Source organism: Haemorhous mexicanus, chromosome 20 (genome assembly GCF_027477595.1).
Source record: "Haemorhous mexicanus isolate bHaeMex1 chromosome 20, bHaeMex1.pri, whole genome shotgun sequence".
In the NCBI taxonomy this organism is placed as follows: Eukaryota; Metazoa; Chordata; class Aves; order Passeriformes; family Fringillidae; genus Haemorhous; species Haemorhous mexicanus.
In genome coordinates this window covers 7,085,898-7,113,301 of record NC_082360.1, presented here as the reverse complement: position 1 = coordinate 7,113,301, position 27,404 = coordinate 7,085,898, and the positions used below count along the sequence as shown (strand labels likewise).

At 40.5% G+C, this 27,404-nt stretch overlaps 1 protein-coding gene across 3 annotated transcripts; it reads right to left on the bottom strand.

Annotated features, from left to right (window-relative positions):
- Positions 1 to 270: 270 nt before the first annotated feature.
- On the bottom strand, positions 271 to 23,629 carry TOM1L1 (target of myb1 like 1 membrane trafficking protein). 3 transcript variants are annotated; one of them, XM_059864620.1, is made up of 15 exons: positions 23,468 to 23,629; positions 23,301 to 23,385; positions 21,017 to 21,095; positions 14,902 to 15,051; positions 14,515 to 14,634; positions 12,911 to 13,018; positions 12,186 to 12,302; positions 9,176 to 9,309; positions 6,728 to 6,788; positions 5,396 to 5,510; positions 4,555 to 4,651; positions 4,019 to 4,097; positions 3,093 to 3,180; positions 2,745 to 2,817; positions 271 to 1,392 (listed from the first exon to the last, which is right to left on the bottom strand). In XM_059864620.1, the coding sequence occupies exons 1-15, from the start codon at positions 23,523 to 23,525 to the stop codon at positions 1,332 to 1,334; spliced, it is 1,425 nt and encodes a 474-aa protein (XP_059720603.1). In that variant the 5' UTR covers positions 23,526 to 23,629; the 3' UTR covers positions 271 to 1,331. The 3 variants fall into 3 exon arrangements, with proteins under 3 accessions (XP_059720603.1, XP_059720604.1, XP_059720605.1); XM_059864621.1 differs by having other exon boundaries at positions 23,472 to 23,607; XM_059864622.1 differs by lacking the exon at positions 23,301 to 23,385 and having other exon boundaries at positions 23,468 to 23,596.
- Positions 23,630 to 27,404: the final 3,775 nt, after the last annotated feature.

Below are 27,404 nucleotides of genomic sequence, written 5' to 3'. Positions count from 1 at the left end.
GGAAAAAAATAAATCAATCCACCTCCAATCCGATTTTCAGCTGTTTTCCCAGGCTGCTGTCCAGACCACTACATATTTGCAAGAAAAATGAGAGTAAAGCAACTCACCTTTTCACCTCAACTTAAAAGACTCCCAGACTCCTTCAAGGTTGTCCTTTCGATAGAAGGAAGTTGTTCTAATCGTTCTGCAGCAAACTCCACAGTTTCATGCTAAAATACTTCCAATGCTACCTACATTTATATTTCAGGGAATACACAAATAGAGAAAAACTTGGAAGCAATAAGAGTTTATTTCTCAGTAAGCATTTGCTTTTATTTGGAATTTTATGCTATAAAAATTGCAAAAGCAGCTGAGAACTTCTTAAACAGTTAACATAAGGAATGTTTAAAATGCAGTTATTTCACAAAAAATTAGCTTATCTGGTATGAACATGAATAAGTTCTCAAATTTTGTATCAGCTATAAATTCAGAGAACTATACCTGTTAAAGTGCACAGTTTACATTCAGCATTAAAATAGATAAGGCACTTACTAAAAGATAAAACAGTTATTAACAGAATTAAACAATTAAAGTAAACGGGTAACTATTGCTCATCTGCATTGTAGATGATTAATTTTTCCTTCACCAGAAGAATCTCTGCAGGGCAGGAATATTGAAAGAAACAACTGATCCCCCTCCAATATTTACTGAGAAAAGAAAAGCAACAACAACATAGGAACAAGCAGGCTTTTTTCCTGTTCTGTTAACTATTGATGACAGCACTTTGTGTCCCAACTTAGGTTCTTCCCAAAACAAAAATCCAACTATACTGTGGGTTTTTAGGAAGAAAATAATAAAGGAAAATCAGTATTAAGGATGTAGGCAAGTAACACTGCACATCTTCAGACATCTATTAAGAGACCAATTTTAGGAAAAAAAAATTTGTATCTCAAAACGCCCTTATAGATTTCTAGGGAGATGAACATAGCAGTGAGGCCAAAAGAGAAACTGGATTCTGCAGTTTCTGTGAATGTAAATGTGTCTTTTTTTACTTGTGCCAGGTGTCAAGTCTTACTTCATACATAGGTGAATTTGGAAGTCACATTTTACTGGCGCCCAAAATACTTTAAAATAACCACGCAAGTGACCTTGAAGAACACACAGCTGAACATTTAGGACAAATTGTCAAGGTGTGGAGCCAAGTAACTCTTCAACTTGCACACAGCTTAGTACTCCAACACTAATTACTGTGTCAAAATGCAAAACCTCTTCTGTTATTCACTTGTAGTTACTGGAAGCACTGCACAGGACCAGCACTAGAGAGTGTTCAGGAAAGGATTCCACCTCCACGTTCAGTCTGTGTTCTTTTTAACTTCTGTCTTCAGCACAACATCAATTTCTTCATAAATAGCTCTGAAAGAGGAGGAGTAGGGTGACTCCTATATCACATTTCATTTTGACAAATGGCACCAGGGAAATCCTGCCCAAAGTCTACAGTATAGCTTCCCCTGCAGGATGCCCAGGTCTCCATGGAAACAGAGCCAACCCTGCTCTGATTATCTGATTGTACATTTAAAGATGAACCTCTGGATACCGTCACTTTTGTTCAAACAAGTTTGGGAACAGGACTGCAGAACACAAATGGCAAGTGCACCACTGTGCAATTACTGCACTAATTAAAAAAAAAAAAAAACACAATGGAAGCTTTGTCACTGACATGTTTTATGAAAAATCTTTTCTTTAAGATTTTTTCTTCCTGAGAAGCTGAGAAGCCTCAGGAACAAAATGTAAACAATGATTATGTGTTGTTGTAGAATGCAACAGGTGGATCTGTGACTGGTCTCATGTGTTTGTTTTTAATTAATGGCCAATCACAGTTCACCTGTCTAGACTGTCTTGGTCAGAGACAAGCTTTTGTTATTCATTCTTTTTCTATTTTTAGCTAACTTTCTGATAAAATATTTTTTTTATTCTTTTAGTATAGTTTTAATATAATATATATCATAAAATAATAAATCTTCTGAACATGGAGTCAACTTTCTCATCTCTTCCCTCATCCTAAGACCCCTTCGAACATTGTCACAAATAGTGACCCCAAAGAAAAAACCACCACAAAGCTTTGTTGAGATTTTCCTACCTCAAAATACAGCAGCTCCTTAGAAATAAGTTTTGTACAGATAGCTCAGTTTTTGGGGTTTTTTTTGCAATTTAATGTTAGAAAGGGGAGTTGTGCCATCTGTTTGGTTTTGTATTAGTTTGCTGTCTCACTATTTTGGTCTTCCGGAGAGACACAGCATCCATTCCCTGTTGTAGTTAATATTTAAATTAAGGATTTTTTTCATATGCAGTAGAAAAACACTCTTTAAAGAACACAGTTGCTATGAACAGGAACTCCTTTGGTTACCTTGTTCCAGAACTACCTGTGCTGAAGTTCAATCAGCTCCCTCCAGGGTCAGCAGGACCCTGACTATATTCCCTTCACCTTTTTATATCACTGGATAAGATTTTAGTAATTTTGATAGAGCATTACTCTTTCATTTTTACAGATGCCAGTTAATGAGCACAATATAGTTTATTCCTTAATTGGTTATGCCAGAAATATTTGAAGAAAACGTACAAAATGCAGCCACTGTCATTTACATCAATGATGCAGCTGGTCAGTTAACTCAGCCTAAGTAGAGTGGTCTGGTTTTCCTCTCAGAAGAAAAAGCCATTTTGTCTTTGGTAACACAGAATTTTAAAATTCTATTTTAAAAGTTACTTACTCAGTGGGAGCCAAGGGATCAAATTCCATTATCTCATAGTAATGAGGTGACTGTGACTTGTTCTTTGATGTAGCTGAAGAAAAAAGAGAGAGACACATCCAGATTTAAATGAGAATGAAAAGCATAATTACTGCATGTTTTTTGGTGTCTTTCCAAAAGTAGCACATTATCTGCCATGGATTCAGCTGCTTTACATGCTAAAATGGACAGGCGTGTCATGGAATCCATGAGAAATGTGACTTTGTCAATGCTTGTTGCTGTTCCTTGTCACTGACAGCCATTGTGTAAAGGCCTTAAGTTCTAACAAGAAAAGGAAGCATGAAAGAGGTGATTTGCAGTATTTATTACCTGCTGGTGATGGTGCATTTGATGGCACAGTCTGTCCAGCCTGCAGATTTATTGGGTTCAGAGGCACCGGGCTTAAAAGAGTCGTCAGCTAAGGACATCGAGCAAAACAATGCATAAACAGATTGTTCCATGAGAACTGGTTTGACCTAACTCACATAATTGCTGGCTTATCTTTAAACTCTCTGACTACTGCAGGTAAAAATTCCAAGACCAACAGTTAGCAACCCAATTAATCTTCATTCTCCAGACAACCTTCAAAGCAACATTTAGTGTTCTATAGCACATGCGTATAATTTACTTCTGTGTGACTTGTTCCACCACACAGATTTAAACATCTGCTTTTATTTGCAGTTTAAAGTAAGGACTGTGCATGTTTGTTTGGGAGCTGCTTCTCATCTTTTCTATTTCATACTGCGTTCATAACATTATCTCAAAATTCCTCCAGGCTCCTTCCATTCCTTCTGTTATGGGTGTTTTCCTGCAGTATGACATTTGTCCTGCTCTGTACTAGGGGTTTAAGTGACTTTTTCGTGAGCTGTGTTTTTGTGGGGGCTTTGCGGTTTTTGGGGGTATTTTGTATGTTTGTTTTTAATATCTTATTTGTGATAAAATGTACACCAGAGTAACATCATGGCAACAGGAGGAGAGCTCAGTTTGCTTTGCATAGCAACAAATTAAATAATAGAGCAAGAGCTTTCTGCCAATTCCCTTGGGACTGTGCTGGATCCAAAGAAACAGGCTTCCACATTAGGATCTGTGGCAGCAAAAGAGAAAAGTTGACCTGGTTACCAAGTAGAATATTCCCTGAGGTATGGGGAAGGGCCACAGAAGAGATACTTGCATCTTTGCAGTTGGAGTAAATCCAGAAGGTCTCATTTGACAGCTGCCAGACAAGAATGATCATCCCGAACATAAGTATTACTCACATTGCTATATATGTTCACATTGCTATATGTGTGTCCAGCTGGGCTGCTTAAACTATTGTTTTGTGCTTCAGCTGCAAATCTAGGAGAGAGCAATACATTGAATATAAGTAAGAAATGATCAAAACTGTTTATTCTGATTGTTCCATTGTTTTTTTTTGGCTGGTCTGTCTTTCCTGTGTGTTACAACTGAGAGCAGCGTGGGCAGATGGACCAGTGTCCCATGCACATGAATTATAAAGACACCTCCCCTGTCTTGAACCCTTTTCCAGAGGTGTTTCATGTTTCTCCCTTTCCCAGCCAAAAGTCAGGTACATTTATGTCTATCTATGACAAAACAGTGATGCAGGTGTAAGTGTATTTGGAACCCTCAAACAATGTCTCGCACAGAGGAAATTTTCACTTGTTTTACTGAACTAATATGTAAAAGTAGTAAATCTGTGTCCTCAGAGATTCTATATTCATTAAATGAATTATAGAGCACTAATACCCTTAAGGATCAGTTATCCATTCCCATTCCTTGATAAGCTACTACTCACGGGGACTGATGAGCTTTTGTAGGAGTTGCTGAATCCAGCTGTGGGTAAATTGATGGATAAGAGCTGGTTTTATCTTCAGGGTGTGCAGATAGGCCATCTGAAATTCAAAGTGATAATTAATGGTAATTTAAACATTATTATGCAAAAGTAGCTACTTGTACTTTGAACACTAAAAGAGTAAAGTTTTTGTTTGGAAGGCCTGTTCAGCTCTGAAATGGATTGCTGTTTATCACATGACAGGCAAAGTTTTAATGACTCTTAGAAGTCTTATATCCAAAGTATTTATCTCTATATTTAGAGCATCAGCAGAACTCTACATGATAGATACCACTTAAAATTCTTGTTGCTATTTGAAAAGGATTAAAATGGAAATCTAGGGATTTATTCCCAGGGGGACATTCACACCTTTAGCTTTAGTATATGGACTTCCCTAAAGCAGGTAAAGGAGGGGCTTCTGCAAATAGTAATTCAGGGTACTTGAAGCCAAGTCTTTCTAACACTCCTGAAAAAACTGTTTCTTCCTGCCAAGTCTACAGAACAAGCCAGAGTGTTTTACAGGCTTCACTGCAGTAGAAAACAGGGCATATTCTATTGCTCAAATCTATGTAAAAGGGGAGAAAAATTGTTGTAAAAAAATTACAGGCAACCTTACAATACCTTACAATTTTGTTCCTATGGACACATTTTAATTCTCCTTTTAAGAAAATTTAAGGAACATCCTTAACTTTAAGGAGTATCTTTTTTTTTTTTTTTCCCCTTACAAGGAACTTCTTGATTTCTCCACTAAGCTCTTGAGGGTTTTAGGGAATCAGAGTGGAAGGGGACTTCCTTCACCACTTACTTCCTGAAGGAGACACTGCAGGATCCCTTTGCACCACTGCAAACACAGAAGATGAAGAATCTATGGAGAGGCCAAGTAGATCACTTGAGGGAGCAGATGGCTGTTTCCTGTACAGCTTAACATTTGAAAAAGAGTAAGTTATGCGTGGTTTTTCCAGCGCAGAAAAGATCAATTTCAAAAAATAAAACCAGTTCTGAAGTAGAAAATAGAAAGGACTCAATTCTGTAAAGACATTCTGAACATTTAGATACAGGTTTGATATTGATTTTCTGATCAATTCTGTACAATTCCTTTCATGCTACTTACTTGCGTTAATGAGATTTGATATGTACTTAGGAGATTGATTTTTTTTCCAGTCCCTTTTTGGATAGAAAAAAAAATCAAAACCACAATAATGTTTCCTAAGACACAGAAAAGAGCTCCCCTCCTTTCTCCTGTGAATGTGTTGGAATTAAAAACATAGCTAGCCAAAGGCTTAATAAAACCAAATGCTTGAATCATACAGGTTTGGTAACACCAGATGAAAAAGAAATAAATAAAAGATGATACATTTTAAACTCAGAGTCTGCTTAATAATATAAAAATGCTGCATCATTTGGATGATTAACCAACCCAACAGTGGGTCCATCAAGCAAAACCATCCACCTGCATAACCAGAATATAGTAATAGTGGCTTTTCAAGGAAAACAAGACCATCTTCTACCTTTTTTTAATAATTGTCAGCAGTATTTCAGCATTCACAATGCATTTTCATGTTGAGTCCCAGATGACTGCACAATTATGGCATAGAAGAAGGTGAAACATGTGCAAAACTACTTTGGGCAATATAATTAACAACCATAATTATCAATCAATAAAGGATGGTCATTAAAGATTTGCTTCAAGCCATTATTCACAATTCAGAAAAAGCTTTGACTCAGGAAAAAAAAAATCAATAGAAGAAGTGAATTCTCAAAGTGCAGCAGTATTTCAGTCTCTAGTTCATTAACAGGAAACAAATGAAAAGAACCTATGGCTTCTCATTTTTTGCACGGCAGATAATTGTGCTTAGCTGCAGAGGCAATAAATCAGCATTTGAATAAATCTCTCTCATTTTTCATGCCCAAGCTTCCCTCTTACATTTGACATTATTTGCTACTTTAGTTACATGAATTTCCATGAAATTCTGCAAGTGAGACTTTAGAAAAATCATTAAGAGTAGTGTCACTCTGCCGTCTCCTGTGCCTCTCAACTAGAGAATAAAATTCTGCATGTATCAGAAGTGTATTTTTCACAAGGAAGAGCAAAAGGTATGTTTGCAGTCCTGCATTTCAGGGGCTCATCCTTAATTACCTCCTCCTGCTCCCTCTGTATCCTCTGGTTCTCCAGGAAACGAACTCTGTTCCGTGAGAACCTGTTGAAGGTGCAGAGTTAAATATTCATTCTTACATTCCTGTGCTGTGCTTCAGAAGAACATGAAACCAGTTATAATCAACTTTTGATTCTCAAAAGACTCCAGAAGCACCAAACAAGCACGCCAGGTGTGGTCTCTGGGGCACTTGGCTTTATGGGCAATCTGACTCCCATTCCAGAGCTGTGGTCCTGGTATCTCCTACAACCAACACCAGCTGGTTTGTTCCTGGCCCCACATTTGGAGACAGACATCTGCTTGTTCCTAAACAAAACCAAGGCTCCTCTGACAGTGGTTTGCCTCTGTTTACACTAGGCAGGTAACTGTGAACATCCACTGTGCCAAATCCAATTCCTTCTGACCAGAACACTTCCAGCTGAGTCCCAGGAAGCCTTCTGTCCTCAGAGTTCTGGGCATTCCTTCATGCCTTCCCAGGACAGCCCAGACACCCGTTCTCGCACACAGCCCTTTGCAGTAATTTTTTAAAAAATAGAAACAAGCAAAAAATCTATCTGCATAAATATGTATGTTCTAGGAGTGATACCAGTGCTATTGTGGGTCCAGAGAAGACCCACACAGGTGACACTGAGCATCTGGAAGGTCACTGTGATTCAGCACCAGGAGCCCTGTGTTGCATGGACAGATGTGTGGACAGTTTATCCAACTGCATTTGCTATTCAGGGTTACTGTATTAGGGAGGCTCAGAAAAAGAGCATAGATGCATGAAGAAACAACAGTGAAAAAACCTTTCCAATTGTAGAACAGAAAGTATTTATCTGAAATCCAGGAAGAACCAAGAAGCTGCAGAGACACTAGAGGGAGGCACTGTTACACGCATGAGCTGTTGGTTGCACAGTTGAGATTGCTCTGGATTTAATTTGGATTCTACATTAATAATCAGAAACAGAAAATGCAGCACGACTCATCCTCCGACAACACGCACAGTGTGAAACAGATTCAGCTCATTAAAATCATCTGGTCCTTTACACTCCTCATTGTTCAGAGGGAAATCCAAAGAACAAATCTTATGCAATACAAAATTAACCAGATACATTTTTATACTTATCCACTCTCAAGTGCAATGGATCTCCACTCAGGAAGACCTGTACCATACAAACCATAGCACGACATTACTAGAATACAGTAGTTTTCTGTCCAAATTAATCATTCTTTCCATCACCATGTGAGGAATCTGTTGAATTATAGCCACAAACTTATACTCACAGTTTGAGGTTCCTGGCCTCAACAGTATTCATCACTTGTAAAAAAAATGTAAGCCCACATCTGATTTCAGTGGATTTACACAAAAGCTGAATAAAATTCCTTTTCTGCTTATTAAAAGGAAAAGCCTAAAGGAAGAAGTGAGCACACAGTTCTTTCAAGATAGCTGCTGTAAAATCCACCAACACTACAGTAGACAAGATTAAAAAGTAAATGAAAACATTGTCATGATTCGGCCCAAAGTTTATGTCTGACACTTAGAAGCATTACTGATATTTTCAGCGCAGCACTCAGAAGAGGATTAAAAAGAAAAGATGACTAAATTATACAAATTTGCTAAATTTAATACAAAACAATTGCACTTGATGCATAATGATTCCTAGAACACTTTTTAGCCGTGGAAGAGATGAGCTTCTTAATATGGAAGGGTATCTCCTATTAAATAAGAACACCCTCCATAAGTATGCTCATATGATATTTTGGGGAACAACACTGGAATTTTAAGTTGAAAACTAATTTCATTTTTGCCAGCATCCAGTCATGCTACCAGTGGCATAACAGAAAAATACCCAGGATGTCAACAGGAGTACTGCTGTGCTTTCATGTGTGAAAGAAAGAAACATTTTCTGCTGTAAGACAAGCAGAGCACTATGTTTCAATCCAGCTGAGAAGAGCAAGCAACTCTCCTAAGTATGCACTGAGGCAGAAGGCTGCTCTATGGCCAATTGCTGCAGTAAAGCTGTCAGAATTGTTTAGGAAGGAGGACAAGTATTCTTTTCTGGAAGCACAGACACTTAACAGAGATAAGCACCATCACCAAAGGATTTGGAGCAGCTGTTGACAAATTCACTGGACTGTGCCAAAAAGGGATGTCATATTCCAAATTATTTTTGTGTGCCTCCATCTGATTTCCTGCCTATGCTGTTAATTTGCTTTACACCACTCTAATGTTTCTTAACTACTTTCCAGAACCATTTCTGAGGTGTTTAGGAGGCAGCAAATACATGATTTACTCTTTCTGCAGTAATATTTCTTTTCTGAATTTTATGATAAAATTCAGAAAATGATAAAAAGGGGGAGGATCAACAATAGGCATAGGAAGCATCTCTCCAATAAGTGTATTTATTCAGGCAGGAATCCAAATGTGAGGAGAGAGGACCTGTACTTACCTTTCATGTCCCAGGAGGACATTATTCAGATCTTCATTTACTTGTATTAGCTCAACAATTACATCTTCATTCTCCACTGTCACCAACAATTCCATGATCCTTTCCTGCATCATCCGACAGGTCTTGTACAATTTCTGACCAAGGCAAGGGAAGGAAAAAAATTAAAAATCGTGACTGTGGTCTCTCAGTGAGTCTGTTCTGGAGATGAATGAAGACACTCAAGCATTATAGAATCACAGGTAACATTCCTTAACTTACACAAACCACACAGGTACCAACCACTGCAAATGGAACAATGTCCAAGTCTTTGATCTCTGCAATGCAGGGTCACAACTCCCAGCACCATATGACTCCTACACAATCCCTACCTCTCAACTCACCTTCATTTCTAAAGATATTTGTGCCTCTAAAGCGTAAATTCCAAATTGCAAAATAACAGAGACCCCTCTGGGTGATGTAGAGCCAATGTGATTTGATCCTGCTTGAAGCTGATTAAACTCAGCAGGATACTTGGACATAATCCTGTTCAATGTCTGCCTGAAGAAAAGACAATATTAGTCTAAAGGTCAGAAGTGCTCTGTGACAATCTCAAGCTCCAACTATTCATTTAAGTGGGAAGCCTGGATAAACTTAATCTATAGATTTTTGAGAAAGCAACACAAACCTTAGAGAATCAACAGATAGGAGAATTATGAGAGTTTATTAAGCAGAATTTTGCATTATTGCCTGGTGAAGTGGAAGACAGTCTGTTTATATTACTCCCCTCTGCAAATCTTGCATGTTCAAAGAAACAAATTCTTTAGCAACAGGAACTTTAGCTCAGCCAACTTTTTTCTCCTTCATACAACATTTGCAAATGCAGGCTGGCTCTGCTTAAAGAAACAAAAAAAAAAAAAAAAAAAAAGAGGGGGAAATGACTCTCTTTGCACACTACTATTCAGAAATTGCTTTGATATTCTAAGTGATCTGATTTTTTCTCAAAAAAATACAATACTTTATGTAAATCAATTATTTATTTAAAAAGAAATTTGCACCCCTTTGCTAAATCTTTGTCAAGATTGCAGAGGGCTGTACTTTTCAGTACTTAAGCTTCATAGCCCAGGATAAAACACACAAAACTGTGTTCACCCTAATGTCTGTAATTACATTTAAAATCTCCCCAACTGCACACTTTACTATGTGATCCACATTTAAAAAAATGTGTATTTCTAAAGACTCCATTACACAAGCAGACTGGCAAGTATTAATGCTCAATAGAGAAGAAACTGAGATGCTAATTTCAGGCATGGATTTGTCTGAAAACTGGAGTTTTACAATGATGGAGTAGCAGCTGGAATAACAGTCATCAGTGATTCCAATACATTTGTGCTAATTCTTACCAGCTGCTGATCTGGACCCAAATTCCTGCACATCCATCCACTATTTGTTCATTATGTCTATTCACCATCCAGTACAGAAGTTTGTTACTCCTCTTGGCTGATTCTGAACTATTCTTTAACTACAGTTACTGGCCAGCACATGATTTCCAGTGAAATATGATATCTTAAGCCTTGTCAAAACAGGGTGGGGAAAGAGAGGAGCCTGGCCACTAATGAATAAAAAGAACTGTAAACACTGATCAAGTTCACCTTGTTACAGTTTTTATTGAGGAACTCCAGATAACCTGAAGTACTAAAATCAATGTCTCTAACTCACTCAAAGTCTAAACAAGCATATCTTTTAATAAAGGATTTTGTTCTGTGACAACAGAAGTCCAATCCAAGCACTCCAGGTAGTGCCACAAACAAAAAGAGAACATTAAGCATTGTTCAAGGAATAGGCTGGCTGTGCCTGATGTTTTACACCACTCCGTACACAGGGGAAAAAGAACAGAAAGAACAACAGTGAAAGGAATGAGTTTTCATTCACTCTCCTACATATGGGAACTCCACACCCTGTCCTCAACCTTTTGCCAACAATTTTATTACTGGGAGTGTCAGTCAGAATCCACTGGTTTACTGTGGGCAGCTCAATCTGTTCACCCACATACAGAAGTGCCATGGCAGCAGACAGGAAATGAAAGACAAACTTTTCCTGTTTCCCAACCTTGTCAGGGACTGAACAGAGGTGGTCAAGAATAATCAACCAGCGTATCCTCAACAGCACCCAGTAAGGGTTTGTTGCACAGTAAAATTTCTACACTGGGGAGGAGAAGCACACTGAAGGCTTGCAAAAATTAAATCAGTTCTTCAAAACACTTAATGCTGCAAAACTGTCAAAAATGCTTCCTCATTACAGCAGTTTGGAGGTAAGGCTGGAAACAGAAGGATGTAGTAAAAGCTTTTTAAGTTCTCAGAGACAACGTGAAACCGAAAAGCTTCCATTAACATAGGTCAGTATTGCAACGCTGAAGTAATACTGTACTTTTAATTTCTGAACAGGAAAATACAGCACAAGCACATAATATCACAGAAGGAGCATGTACAGGTTCACTGTCTCATCACTGGACTATTGCAATACACTTCCTTCAGGCTACACTTAAAGAGCACATTAATTCCTCTGTAGCACAGCAAGCTCCCAGTCTCTGAGGTCACACACATAAAGCCAATGTTTCATATTCTTCATGGGCCCTCAGTCTCCCCCTAAGGGACTGGTGATAATAAAGAGAGCTCTGCAAACTCCAAGATGGATATGAGAGTGACACTGTGTCATCATCTATTCCCCAGCTGGAATGTTCTCGGGGCTGTTTGACAGAACATGCTCAACAGAGAACGCTCCATTATGAAATTCCTTTGCCACTGGAATTCCCTAGACCTTAAATTTGCATTACAACCTGTATTGTCCTTTCCTGACTATCAAAATGTCAAAGGGAAGGTGAAGGAGATGAAAGAAAGCTGAGCAAAACAAGAGATAAAAACCTGTTGCTGGGTTCCATTTGTCAATCTGAATCCAGATGTTAAAAGACAAGATATAACAATTTAAAAAGCAACTATAACCAAACCAATAGCCCCATCAAGGAATTATCATGTACCTGTAAAAGATTCATATCATCCGGATTTTCAGAGCCAGGAACATTTTCTTTCAGTATTGATGACATGACTCTCACATTCATTTTTGCCATATCCAGTTCACTGTACAGTTTCCCAATCTGTTGGAATTCAACAGAAGAATATTGTGCAGGTGAACAGAGCAAGCAGAATAATTTTTACCTCTAATACTCACTTTCTTTCCCATTAGGTATGATATGTATTATTATTATTATTATTATCATCATCACCATAATTAGCATTATTTTACTCTGGTAACATGACATGGAAATGAATAGAATTAGTTCAGCTTTTAAATGTGCACTCAAACTAAGATCCAAGCTTGATAGCACTACTTGTTTTCCTTACAGTTAATCCCTCGCACTGATGTCACTGTTCCTCCTTTTAGTTACATACAGGGCAAGCAGGAATGGAAGAGAACTATCCTTTCCTTCCTGCTTTTTATAATAACCTCTTCACACAAGCCTATGTGAAACAAGCAAGAAAGCCAAACTTATCTCTGAACCAGCTTTTATCAATTTGCATAAGAGCACTGTAAGATGTGATTAGACATCCACAGACTCGAGTAGTAACTCCACAAACCCAGCAGGAACCCAGAGCTACACCCTGTGCACTGAGGGTCCCTCCAGGGGCACCCAGGCTGCTCTAGCCACACATTCACAGCACATTCCAGGTGGACCCACCCTCCCCTAAACCTGTAGTGTTGTACCTGCTCTGGAGTCAACAACAACGTTGGGCCTGTGGGAAGAGGCAGAAAGGAACATTTAGCAGGACTAGCAGAGGATGGGGATGACTTTGCACAAGGCCGGGGTGAAATCTGTGAAAACACAAAAAACAGAGCTTGGGTTGAACAAAATTGCAGCAGGCATCCTGCTGAGAGAGGAACATCTCTCAGACTACACAACTGGGCAGAACCTTCCTCATCATCAGTGGTCCCAGAGAATTTGTTGAGCAAGTCCTATTTAAAAAAATAAATCTAATGGGTATTTTGTAATGAAATGAGGCTTGGAAATCAAATAGTTTAAGAAAGGGTTTTCAAGTAAGTTCCATCACAGGATGAAGTGGGAATGGCTTAAGTACAGGCTAGCAAGGAATAATTAAGCCATCTAAGAGCAAAGAGTCCTTCCCAGAGTGCCACTGCAATTTTGCAATGACGGACAATTTGGAATGTGATCACACTTGGAAGCAGTAGAAAGGCTGGAGGGCTGAGTCTGGGTCTCTTCAAAATGTAAAATACAAAAATCTCCTGGACTGAAAAGCAGAAACAGTCTGAGAGAGCTTCACCTGCATTGCATCTGAACTGATGGCCAAAAAAATTCAAATGCAAATCTCAGCCTGCACTACAAACCCTTCACTTCCTGGAGACTAAGGTAAAAACTGTGTTCAGGTCTGCGAAGACAAAAGAAGGTTTGCTACTGATTTCTACTGGCAAGTACATGAGGTAAACAAAATAATCTCTAATGCACTAGGTGAGGGAAAAAATTAGTATCTATTGAGAGCATTCATCACACAGCTTGTTCAAACCACCTTTAAATACATAAGCTTTTGCGCACTCCACTATTCAACCAGAAGATGAAACTCAGGATAAATCTGAATTATTCCTGTCTGCAGTGATTAGAGACATCAAATTCTGTAACTGCAAGATTCCACAGAGTGGCAGACGGCTTTCACACTGCCCAAAGCTCTTGTAAAAATTCGTCTAAAAAAAAAAGAAATCCAGAAAGAATGGCATTAAACCATCCACTGTATTTCCAGCTGCTGCACAATGTTCAAACCATACTTATATTTAATGTCCTAAATACCACACAATACTGCCTATAACAGAGGCTTAAATAACACTTACTCTGCAAAGCTGGAGAGATATGCAGACAATATTTTCTTACAGATTTCTATATCTCTCCATTTAATCTTAAAGATAGATGATGCTCATATTCTCAACAGTATGTGTTGTGAAAACCTTACTCATTTTTGTTGAGGCTTTCAGAAGCTGACAAGTTTGGAGCACTAAGCACTCATTTATTTTGAAGTAAACAGCATGCACAGATCTTTTAAAGTCTCAAGACAGAGATGCTTCATTTCTGAGAACATGTCCATGAATCTGTACTTGAAAATGAAATAAACTACTATATAGATCAGGTTTCTTTGTTGTTATCTTAGCTGCCATAACTGAAACTGATTCCTGCTCACCTGCTTAAGTAATTTGGTCATATTTCGCCCTGAAGCATTTAAATAAAAAAATACAGATCAAACATGCCTTCTGTGTCCCATAAAATTAACACATCCCATTTCTGAAGTGTCTTTGTATATCCTCACCTTAGATCCACCACTGCTAGTGTCAGAGGATGGAAATTCCACTCCTTTCTTCAGCAATTCTAGGTAAACTTCTTTTACTTCGCTCACATCCACCATCCCTTGAAAACCTCGTGCCCAAACCTGGTTTTGAAATATCAGGGACAGTAAGAGTCACAGAAATGGCCAGTCAGTGGGTCAGGCAAATGCTTTTAAAAAGTATGGTCCTAAAGACAGGTCATTCCCTTCTTCCACTTTGGATAACTCCATTCAGTGCAACAGGAACCACAAGAGCTCCAGAGTTAAGGTCTGCTTTCAGAAGAGGTTCCCAGGATGTAAACAGGTTGCACAATTAAACATTTACCACACGGCAGAGACACTGTGAACACTCACAGTTTACTCCAGACTCACCATGATAAAGGTCAGGATTTTCTCCTGCATATCAATGGGCAGGTTGTATCTTGGGTTCAGCAGTTTCACCAGCTTGTCTTTGCAGAAATCCTTCTTCACAACTAAAGACTGGAATCTTGGGCCACAGTTCTCCATACACATCTCAAGCAGCTGCACACACAAAAAACCTTCAATTACACAAAGAATAGGGGGGTAAACCCCCACAAATTGACTGCTTTTTTCCTTTTTGTTTGTTTCATGGAGTTATGGGAAGAGTAGGAATGGATATGAACAGATAACTACTCACTAGAATGCCTAATGAGGTCGCTTCAGGGAAACAGCAGCTCCCTGTGTGCTCTGTTATACCTGCACAGTCCAAAGGAGCTGTGCCAGCCACGGTGACACTATTTTTAACAGAGAAGCATGGTCACACTTGTTTCTATATCACAGCATGTACTCAACACATGGTACCTTAACAGCAGGAAATCTGCCCATATCTTAAAGAAATTACTTGTACAGGTTCAGAAATGGAATTAATTCACTGCCTAGCATATAGGTACCCTGGTCTGACAGATTCTGAAGAGCTCTGCAAGAGAAGAAAATCAGATTACTAAATGCCTGTCGTCTAATCTGCCCTGTAAGTCAGAGACTAATGATAAAATAGGAAAGAACAAATTCACCAACTTGGAGCACAATTTCTCCACACATTTCAAAGGTCACATTGATTTGAAACAGATGAGCTGAAATGTTCCAATTCTCAGATTCATCTTCATGAGGGAAGTCTACTTCCAAAACCATGCTTCAAATGCTCAGAGCAGGATCCCTGTAAGCACTGTGCCTGCCCTATCAAACACAGCAGGATGTGGTAATGACATAATACTTCTCTCTTGTACATCTGGAGGTGGCTGATTACAATTCTCATTTTGCTGAAGAGATGTCAAAAACTGCCATTATATCTCAGTCAGCTGGGACTTGACAGGAAACTGGGATCAATCAGATCTGGTGCAGAATCAGGAACAAAACTCATCTTGCCTGGCCCAAATCTGAAGATGGATGATGACCCACACAGGGAAAGATTGTCTCTCTTGTGCTTTCTCCTCAATTGTAGCTTCGTTTTCCCTTCCAGTGTAAGAGAGATGATAGAAAGATGAAAGCAAAGGGCTGACATTAACAAAAAGCTGCAAAATTTCATGGGTTTTGAGACAGAATTTCCCCTGAATCATGTCACAGACAGAACATATTCTCAAAAGGATACATGTATTTCAAGGGATGATATTGTGATCTTGATAAAAGTAGGTTAAGTATCCTTTCCTATTCAGAGCAGACTACATTTGTGAAGTGAAGTCATTTTATTAACTCATTTTTTAGCCCCAAGACTCTGGGATTTTTCTCCCAGTGTGAATAGGAACTTACAGGTCAACAGGTTGAAGACCAGAAGAAAATACATTGCCAAAATGAAAACAGGGTAGAACAGAGAGACACTGACAGACAGCTGTGCAAAAAGCTAGCTTAAAGATTTCATTACAAAAAAATCTTGGCTCAAAACATTACTTTTCATAGAGTGTACATGAAACATATGCTAATAAGCCAAGTCATTTGCCTGTACAGTACTTCAAAGATGCTTTGTGTAAAATATTTTCAACCCAGTGCACGGGAAACTTGTTATACTACTCCCTATTATTAATTCCCTACTTAGGGGACTGAGTATTTACCCACTGATTGAAAGTACTGAACTAATGGTCTGGATCCTCCACTCAATTATGCCAGCCCAGCCCACTCACTTCAGGGAAAACTAAGCTTGTATAAGAAAAAGAAGAATTTGACTCAATTATTTTTAACTGGACAAGCCACTTTCATGCTAATAACACCTTTCATTAGAATTTCAATATGGGTATTTATCATGCAAATAGGACTCCAGTGCAAATAGGATTTCACAGTCCCAACCACTTCCACCAGAAGGAACAGATCCAAGGTGGCCAAGTCAACCACTGCTCCACACAGCTCAATGGAAACTCAACAGAAACACGTTTTAACAACGAAACTGGCAAATTAACTTCAATCAAACCATTAAACTTTCTGTCAATGGCAAACAGGATGTGAGAAGTGCTGGAATTGACAGAGCTGCTGTGTCCCAGTATAACTGATCCCAGAGATCTGCACTCAGCAAAAGATGCAAACTGTGTAATCCAAGGCTTCTGGTTTGCAGGACTGAATCACAGAAGTAAAATGATAAAAGGCATCTACAAAGAAGTGAAGCTAAACTGTGAAGCAGAAACAAAAAATGGGAGAAGTTGGTGAGCACAGCAGAAAGTCAGCTATGATCCTTATCAAGAGAGACCTCGCTCGGATTTCAGGACTCACTCCACATCTAAAGCAGCCAGGTTTGGTCCATCAAGCTGAGCAATGGGTGCAGCTTGTGAGGGACACTTCTCAGACCCAAGGTGGCTGCGAGAAAACCCAGATGAACAGCTTGCTTCTTCATATTTCTGACTCAAGGGAACAAGCCACTAATCTGTCTCCAGGATTACACTCCACTGAACACATCCTGATGCCTGCCCAGCTGAGGTTTGGAACTGCAATGTGCTCTTTCCAAGGCTAGCATTTAAACCAAACCGGTATGAGCAGCTCTTTCAGCTGCCACTCACCAATTACAGGGCAGGGGCTGGGTACACTTGATCAAGGTTCAGCATTTCAAAAACACTGAATTTTCAGAAGTCTTGAATTTTTCAGATTTCACATTTCAAACACTGAAATCTGGATTTCTTTTGCTTCCACTTGATGTCCTCTTCTTCTTTGTCAGCACATACCATAAAGTATAAGAAAATAGAGCAGTACTCTTTTAATTGAGGGGCTGGAGGACTTTCTCATGCTTTTGTTTTTTAGATCCTCTGTTTTGTAGAATGTTAATTTAACAAACTAAAATCTGAAGGCCACATGTACCATGCTACATTTTTTCTGCATTAAAAAATTACACAAGATTAAAAGGAAAAATGGAAATATTCTTAGGAAAAAATACCTGTCAAAATTTAATTCTAGGCAATTATAGAATGGCTTATGTTGGAAGGGACCTTCAAGGTCAACTAGTTCCAATTCCCCTGCCATTCACTAGATCAGGTTGCTAAGAGCCCCATCCAACCTGGACCTGAACACTTCCAGGGATGGAACATCACCAATTTCTGGGGGAAAATGACTTCCTTTAAAATATTTTCCAACAATATAGTACAGAGACGAATAGTAATTTAATCTTAAATTTCTGTCCACTGCTTTGACTGCAGGAGTGAGAGGGACACATTCAATAAACAATTTCCCCATGTGCTGTTCAGCTCCTGAGGCCTCACAGGGATCTGGACTGGGGCGCTGCAGCAAATGCTTTACAAAAGCAAGGGAGCTCTGTGCAGGTGACTGAACAGCTGTCTCAGTACTCATTACATAAAGAGAATTTATGTATCTAAAGTCTGCCGGTAATAAAAAGTCAAGTAATGCACACAGAGTCTGCTGGATTCCTGCCTGAAAGTTCTAATCCTCTTCACTCTGATTGCACAACCTCCAGTGCCAGCCCTGATCTCTCGGTGTTATCAAAGACTGGGCATGAGGCAACTCCATGGCCTGACACAAACACCTCCATCCACGTGACTTCACAGGAACTTCAGCAGCTCAGAGCACCTGAAGCCAAGCCATAGCCAGCACATTATCCAGCTGGCACTCAGCCTTCTTCCTCCAAGTAAATAAAGCATCATCCAAGAGCGAGGAGGAGGAACACACTGCTGAGATTTAACACATCCCAGTAACAGAAACAGGGCTAACATGTGCAGTCGAGCTGCTTCCATGAAGATTTCCACACTCTACTCAGTGTGCATCCTCTGGGAATGAGCTCCTTAAGCAGCTTCATTAGAAATATTAAATTCAAGGATGAATAGATAGAAGTGGATCAAAGTGCATTTATAAGAAATGTAATTTGTTTATACTTCTTAGTTTTATCTAATGCAGGAAGGAGAGACAATCTGATGTATAATCTCAAAAGCCAGAGGACCACACTTACTGTAAGAAATACAGGCACTAACAGTTCATCCAAAAAAAACCCTTATTTTTGCAAAACTCTGTGAGGAAAACAATTTTTAAGAGATGAGAATTGCACAGGGAGGGAACAGTTTGTGTTTCAGGGATTGAAAATTACTTCTTTTTTTCCATTTGCAATTAATTGCTGTTGTCATCTAAGCATTTCAAAATGGAAAACAGGAACAATTTCATTAAGGCAATTAAAAAGATAAAACCAGAAGATACAGCACATAGGAAGAGTGATGTGGGAAAGGTAAAAGGCACACATGGCTAGCAATGAGGTCATCAAAGGAAATATTTTACACATGCTAAAATTATGGCAGTACTGGTAAAAAAACAGTGTACTTGTAAAATAAAAAGGAAAAAAGCCAGAGGCACAGGGAGAGGCAAAGTATAAAAGATCTTATGCAAGAACTAAAACTAGAAAGAGAGAGAGTTAGAAGAAAGGCTGGAACTTATTTAAATTGAAAAAAAAAAAAAAAAAAGAAAAAAGATTAAGGAATACAGGGATGAGCACTCTGCAAACAGAAAACAGCAGCTGGGCCAAGAGGATGTGACTGCCTGGCAGGCAAGTTACAGGTGTGCATGGGAGAGGGGGAGGACAGAGAAAGGGGCTGGAACAGAACAGGAACTGCACTCCCAGATGAACCTGCCACATGCTCTGTCTGCAATACAATGAGCTCCCAGGTCAGTGTGATAAAGTTCTTCCTTGGACAGACCTGGATCAAGATCCTTCTCCCACTTTTACATATTTAAAAGCTAAGCTACAGTGTCACCTTGGGTATATCTGCACTGGAAATACTCAAGGAACAGCTCCCAAACCTAAACCCTGGGTTATCAGCAGCAACTGTGTCAGATAATCACAACAGGACCTCCCTGCACAAGGGCTGCAGGAGACAGACCTGATACAGGGATGGCAGGTACAGTGGAAAGCCAGTGTTCCCATTATGCAAACACACAGAACACACAAAAATGTGACTCATGAGACAGTGGAGGAGGACGCCAGAGAAGAAGTGCGGAAACAGAGTGAGAGAGAGGTCTATATTGACATGTTTAACAATTATCTGCATCTCTAACTTGTCAGGAGACACTTGGGCAATTGCTAAGCGACCTACAATTTGGCACTATCCATCACCCATCTTCTTTAATCACTTCTCAGCACATCTTGATATAGATTATGATTTTGCACAACAAATACCAAACCCATGAGTAATAGTACCCAAAGTGATGCAGATAGGCCTCTAAAACCTCAAAAAAAGGAAATTGTGAAGAAAATACCTTTAGCCAATTAACAAAAAACTAAAATCCTCAAGAACCTAAAATACAAAAGATATGACTCTCGTCACAGTAGCACTACTGGTAGTCAAGAGTAATTCAAGTCAGAAACTCAGGATAGTATTAGAACTTCCTGCATTAACACACTCCAGTAAATCTTAAATTGACTGAAATCAACAGCTCCCCAAACCCCGGGGCAGTTCAGGAACACTGTCAGATTCTAGGGGCCACATGTTAAGCAAGAATATTCCCAGACACTCCTACCTTTAGCCATAACATGTGAATTTCACACAGCTAACTCTGCCTCTTGCTCCCTTACTTAACTCACCATGGTTACCTTTTCCTTCAAGTTTATCATTTATATGTGATAACATTTCCTGTTAGCAAGCACGTATCACACATTCCACCAATGCTGCACACTGTGCTTAGTTTGACTACGATCAGCACCACAAGGTGAGTAATAGAATGGTCAAATGTAGCTTTTATGTAATACCCTAACCTCTCTGTCTTTCACAAACAGGTGGGGCTCTCACAGGACAGTCACTGGAGCAAATAAGAACTATCCTACTTTTTACACAGAACAAGTTAGCTCCCTACCCACCACCCCCACCAGAATTTGCATCATCCAGGAGTCCATGGAATGCCAACAAACCATCTGATCTGCACTGTGGCAGTGCTGTACACACAAACAACAAAGACTGAAAACATCCTGGAGAGTTGTGTCAGGGATAATTTGCAAGCCACCTTACCGTTTAGACTGTTTGCCTTCTTAGTGTGTAATTAATATAAATATAGCTGTACTTACAGACAAGGTAAGCCTGATCTCCTTGTGGTTACAGTTTTTTGAAAGCTTCTTCTTCAGTGCTTTAACTGCATCTTTAGGCCTGTGACAAGAAATGAAAGAGGAAAAGTTACCAGAGAAGTTTTCTAGTTCATAACTTCATCCAAGAAACAAAAATACCAGCCTGAGATACAGGACCAAATCCACCCCTGTGCTTACACCCACATAAAACCAGAGCAATTGCCCCATTGATTTCAGCAAAATCTCTTCAGCACTGAAGTAGAGCAACAAAGCAGTGAATCAGGTTTGTTACTGCAGACTGTGCATTACTCCAGAGACTTGTGCAGAGAGATAAAGTTCTTCTCCCCTGTAAAGTCTGCTCCAAAATGATATTTTTCCACTGTTGTAGAATAGAATTACATATCTAGCTTTTATTGCCATGAAAGGAAATATCAACTGCCAGATATATCAAGAGTTGACTGGCAGTTTTCATGTATGATGCAATTAGAAAATATTCTCCTGGGAGTGCTGTCAGGAGTAGGGGTGTCATGGATAAGTTTAATCTTATAATTGCAGGATGCACTTAACTCATCTGAGTAACTACCATGGATGCATGGACAACCCACTCCAGCCAAGAGACAGGGGCATTTCTAACCCAGCCATTTTCATTTCTATATATACACCCCATATCTTTTAACTATCTGTGTAGGAGGAAAAGGGTGGAAGATGGTATCGAGGTTATCACACGTGGGAAGCAGTTTTGCCTCATTAATATGGACTACCTACAGTGTACAATTATTAGGGCCAGCCCAACACTCATGATCAACATAAACAAGATGTCCTAACGGCTCTTTAGGATCTCTCTAGAATCTAAGATGAAGCAATAGGCCCAAATACAATGTTTTACTAAAAAAAAAAAAAAAGAAAGAAATATTTGTTGAAAACATTTCAAAGTCAATGAAATTAACTGAATGTTTACCATTACTGCATCTCTTTGTTTGAAGTGCTATACCTCATGAGAAAAAACAGAAAAAAAAATAGGAGACATTTCTCTATTTTTCTTAATTATATGTCATACCCAGGCACATCAGAAGAACATCAAGTGACAGATGGGGGCACAGGAGTGGAGAAGTTTCCCTTGCAGAAAGCTGTACTACAATCCCACTCCTGCTTGCTTCCCCCACTGAAACATCTGGGAATGCTCTGGTCAGGAGCTGGATATTGCATTAAAATAACCATTTGCCTAATTAGATGCAGCAGTTCTGCTGCTCCTACTATCCTGTTACAGACTGTGACTAGTAGTAGCTGCTTAGGAGGAAGTTACAAGGAGCTTCTAAGCTGTGCACAAAAGGAAACAGTTTATTAAAAAAAGGCTCTGTTGCATGGAAACTTTACATAAAAACTAAAACTGAGGGTCAAAGTGTGCTGTTGCTAATGGCAATAACCAGAAGGAAGTCATTATTACTGACATTCCAAGTACTAAGAACCACGGCTGAGAGCATGGAATCCAAAACAAGGAGAGGATACATAAGTTGATACAGTAAAAAAGACACCTGTGCAGAAAGTAAGCCATACCTCCTTGTTCTGGAGAAAACTTTTTAGCTAGTGTTAAAATATGCCACTGCTAGAATGCAATGCAATGCTGAAGCAGATCTTACATGAGAACAAGTCTCCTTTTTTCCCCTTTTACACGTGGAAACAAGGAAGTTCAGAGCAGCAAATGGCTGAGCAAACATGGATGTGGTGCAAGAGACCAGCTCAGTCGTGGGAGCACACCTGGATGGGATAGACCCCACTGCACAGGATCCGAACCCACACTTCACCCCGGCTGAGGCACAGCCTGGCAGAGACACTACACGGTGGGCAGCTCGAAGGCAATAGCCAAGAGCTTCAAATAGCGTTGTAGGCACCCATGTTCTCGAAGCCTTTTTCCAGGTGGGTTTGCAGAGCACAGGGGTAGCCCTTCAGCCTGACGAGCAGATAAGAAACCCGTGTCACCACCTTTCTCTACCATGTGTCTATGGGGAAGAACCTCCGAGCCTAATCCGTAAAAGCTCCGATGGCCCCTCGACAGGCAAAGCTTTTTCTGTGTCTATGGGGAAGAACCTTCGAGCCTAATCCGTAAAGTCCCGCTGGCCCCGCGACAGGCAAAGCTTTTCCTTGGGAATGAAAGCTACGTGCTCCCTTCGCTATTTCGTTTCGGGTCACTTCACATCAGCGTCCTAGGCCGGCTGCTCGATGGCGCTCTGCCCTCAAGCGACGCCGGTGCCACCTCCGCGCCCCGCAGCCCCCCGGCCCGCTCGCTCACCCCTCCTCCGTGGCGTTGATCACATCGCAGATGTGCATGAACTGTCCCCACTCCTCCGTCTGCAGCGACCCGAGCGTCGCCCGCTCTGAAAGGCCAAGGGGAGCCGAGGGTCAGCACCCGGCGGGGACAGAGGGGGCGGCGCGGGGGCACCGCTCGAGGCTACTCACCGACCAGGCTACCCACGGCGGTGCCGAACGGGTCCTTCGGAGCCTTCCCGAAAGCCATGGCCACTAGCGGCAGCGTTCCGCGGGCTCTGCGGGGCGGCAGCCGCGGCCCCGCCGCCGGATCCGGCTGCTCCCTCCCGCCCCGCCGGGCGCTCCCTTCCTGCGCTCGGGCGGGGCCGCCTCCAGGTGTTGCCGCGGCCCCTCCAACCTGATCCCGGCACCGCACCGGCACCGCCCCGCCCCGCCGGGTCCCACCCGGGCCTCCCCTGGGATAGGGCTCTCCTCGATACCCGCCAGGCAAAGCTTTTGCTGGGGAACCGAAGCTGTCTTTTGGGTCGCTTCACATCAGCACCTTACGCCGGCTGCTCGATGTCGCCCTGCCCTGGGGCGACGCCGGTGCCACATCCGCGCCCCTCACCCCGGCCCGGACCTAAAGCACCCCCTGACCTCACACAGCCACGGGCTCATTTTCCTGCCCCATGGACCTGCGAGCCCCCCGCTCATAGGCAGCAGTGGCTCAGCCGGCTCCCAGATGGGATTTCACAACTGAATCCACGAGGAACTTGGCGTTTCGTGAGGCGAAGCTTCAGAGCCCCTTCTGCTGCTGGTACCACGCTGCACCCCGTGTGCGAACAGTTTAACCTCTGCACCCACCGGGACACAGCCCCCGGGGCTGCCCCTGCTCCTGAAACCTCCTCTTCTGATCCGCACATTTAAAAAGAATACAAGCAAAAATCTCAAAGAAAGGGGAAAATTCCCAGTGGTGCATCCAAGTTACATTCATAAATTCATCCTCTTTGTGTTCTGCAGGAACCACTAACATGTTCCTCCTGCCACACACACCTTTCCACATGGTGGACTTCCTTGCTGCAATTATGTCAATGACTTTCATTGTGGTGCTTCATCACAAGCCTGTCTCACACCTGTACAATACTTGGGAACGAACGATGAATGAAAATTAAGATCTCAGCTATAATTTTTGTTGGCTGAGAGTTGTAATTATTTCAGTATCAAACACACAGAGCATCATATTAACTAGCCTTTGAGTAGAGCTTAATGAGTCATACAGTCAAGACACGATATAAGCAAATAAATTATTTGCCTGACATTAGAATTTATTGATTAACAAAGCTCTATTTGCAGTACGAGAGTTTTTTTTAGGAGGAACTAATCTTATTTTCTTTTGTGTTTTGTACAACTCTGTGGCCCCATCTACTGGATGGTTTTAACACGAATGCTGGAGAAAACCAAATTTTTGGTGTACCTGCAAGTATCTCTATGAAAAACAAGTTAAAGACCTCTTAGGCAAATTGATAATGTACCATGAATGTAGGAGTCTTTTTCTTACTCAGTCTGTAGTAAATGGGTCAAATCCATCATGCAGCCTGATGAGGCTCCATGTGAGACTGTTCTAATGAGCACATCTCAATTTTCCACACTTCTGTTATCCTGTTATTTGGCTAAAAGCCAGACACCAGCTGTCAAAACAGAAGTCAGTTTATTTATTTTAGTTCACAGAATTTTGAAAGATATCCTCTAAACTTAGGTGTTTCATTCATTTGCTCTTTAACCCTGGAACTGTAATGAGGGCCTATTTAAATTAGCCCTTGTTAAACCTGCAGCACTAGTTAGATCTTGTTTCAAAGAGCATATTTTATTGAGCTAATCAGGGAAAAAAATTCCAGTACAGCATTTTTTTATTGGAATTTACTGATTAAGGTTACTAATTGAAATCAGCTTTTGGTACAGATTTGTGAACTAGTGGGCTTCAGGTTCTGCTTGAAACAAAACCTCTCTGGCTCTTCAGCCTTCTCAGGGCTGGAATCCTCAGAATTCATGAGCTGGTGGTCAAAGAGTCCCAGGAGCACCTTGCATTTCTTGCAGTTTTACTATTATTGAAGATTTACTATTACATTTAATTATTACTATTAAAGGATATTTTCTGCCTCTTGCAAGCACATAGAGAGTGTTAAGAAAGAAAGAAGAGATTAAATAACTTCTCTTTGCAAAATGTTTTGAAACAAAAGTGAGTGGCATTCTGTCTGCCTCAGCTCAGCTAACATGTATTATACCAACATAAGCAGGATTGTCAATGTGATTTCATTTTTACCAGAGATTTTGATGATATGTCAATTACAAATAAAAAAAAATCCCAAATTGCTATAGCTATGCAGAGATTCTTTTAAAATTTAGTTTTGCTGGCTTTACATTTCAGAGTTATATCTCATAAATTATTTTTAAAATCACACCTTTATTTAGGTTTCAGTCCTATTTTCAAAGAATCACATACATGCACAGAGGACATTGAGTGAAATACTTAAACAGCTGTCATTCATAAACTGATTTTTGATATTGACCTGTACCTGCTTTTATGTGTTTTATGAAAATTAAAAGCCATTGCAATGATTTTTTGGTTTTGTTTAAAAATGAGAGATTCTTAAAAGGTCCTTATTCATTAGACATTAAGTGAGGAGCTGCAAAGCAGTCTCTCCTCCGTCTCTCAAGGGCTGTATTTACTCTCACTGCCTTCACCAGAAGCCTGTTCTAGGATGGCTCTTCCTTGTTATCCAGCATAAGAAATGCAGTCGGTGAGATTCTCACTGTGGCTCATTAGACCAGATGCTGGTTATGGCCTGTGCTTTACTTGAACAAAGAGCTCCAGGGTTAAATCAAATCCCTTCTGCATCATCTCTATTAGCTCACTGCTTCACGTAACAGCTAACCTTATAAGGAGCTATTTGGGCAAAATAAATTACCGTTTGGGACCCAGTTGCACTAAGAATACAGAGCTGTCCCCAAATATCTATTTAAGTAATTATATTTTATTAAAATAAAAAAAAAGGAATGTCCAAGTGATGTTATGTCAGCAGCACATTTAATTTGCCTCTTTAGAAATAAAGGAACAAATCTGGCAGTGCCAGAAAGAGGTAGAGGCCTGCAGAGGGCAAGCTTGGTCAAGGAATTTCCTCGTTTTTCTTGCAGCAGCTACTTGAAGGGTGGCTTAGGAAAATTCCCTCTCAGACATATTGGTTTTTCTCTTTTACTGAGCTTCAGATACAGCTCGTTAGCATTGCAGTGCTCTCTTGCAACTTGAAATAATAATAAAAAAAAAAATCTCAGTAAATGCAATGCCAAGCAGTCAAAAGGTAGAAGAGGGTCAGGGAGGTGGCATTTTTGAGGATGAGAGTCAGATTTTCTCACACGGTGACTCTGCTGCATTTCCTGGATCACATGCCCTAAGCAGCTCTCACTGCCCTGGAATTTCAGACGAAGTTAGACAAATCTGTATTTCTCCCACTCCTAAAACACTGAGAATTTAAAAAAAAAATTTTTTTCTTTAACAATACAAAACAGGAATCTCAGCTAATTTGAAACTAAAATCATGTCTACCTTGTTTTACATCAGGCTGAGTGTTATGAGTAAAAAAGTTACCTGTTTATTTTAAGAGAAGGGGTTGCAGAGTTTAAAGTAAATCTGGGAACTGATCACTGGCCAAGAGTTCTTTTGGTAGTTAAATGTTGTAATCACCTGTTGAGTATCGTCATTAACCCTCTATGGTGGAGAATTCTCTTTTTCAGTACCACCCTTGCCTGCTGCCAAGAGGATGACAACCCCCACCCCAGACGGTGGGGAGGGAGGGGGAATTTGCATCTCAGGAAACATGCAAATGTATCTCAAAACCCAGTCTGCATTGGGACAAGACCCTCACCAAATCCTGAAAAATACCCCAAAAGAGACGAGCCAAAGCAGAATTGAGAGGTCAGAGTGGTGTTTGATTAGCAGGGGCGAGCTCCGAAGCCGGCAGAGACACTGAGAACCTCGGTCACTCCTCGCCCTGACTACAACGAAGTCAGTCGGACCCAGGAGCCCCTGGACCGACAACCCAAATGATGAACTTCGGGTATACTCCTACAGTTCTTCTAACGGTAGGACTTCTGCC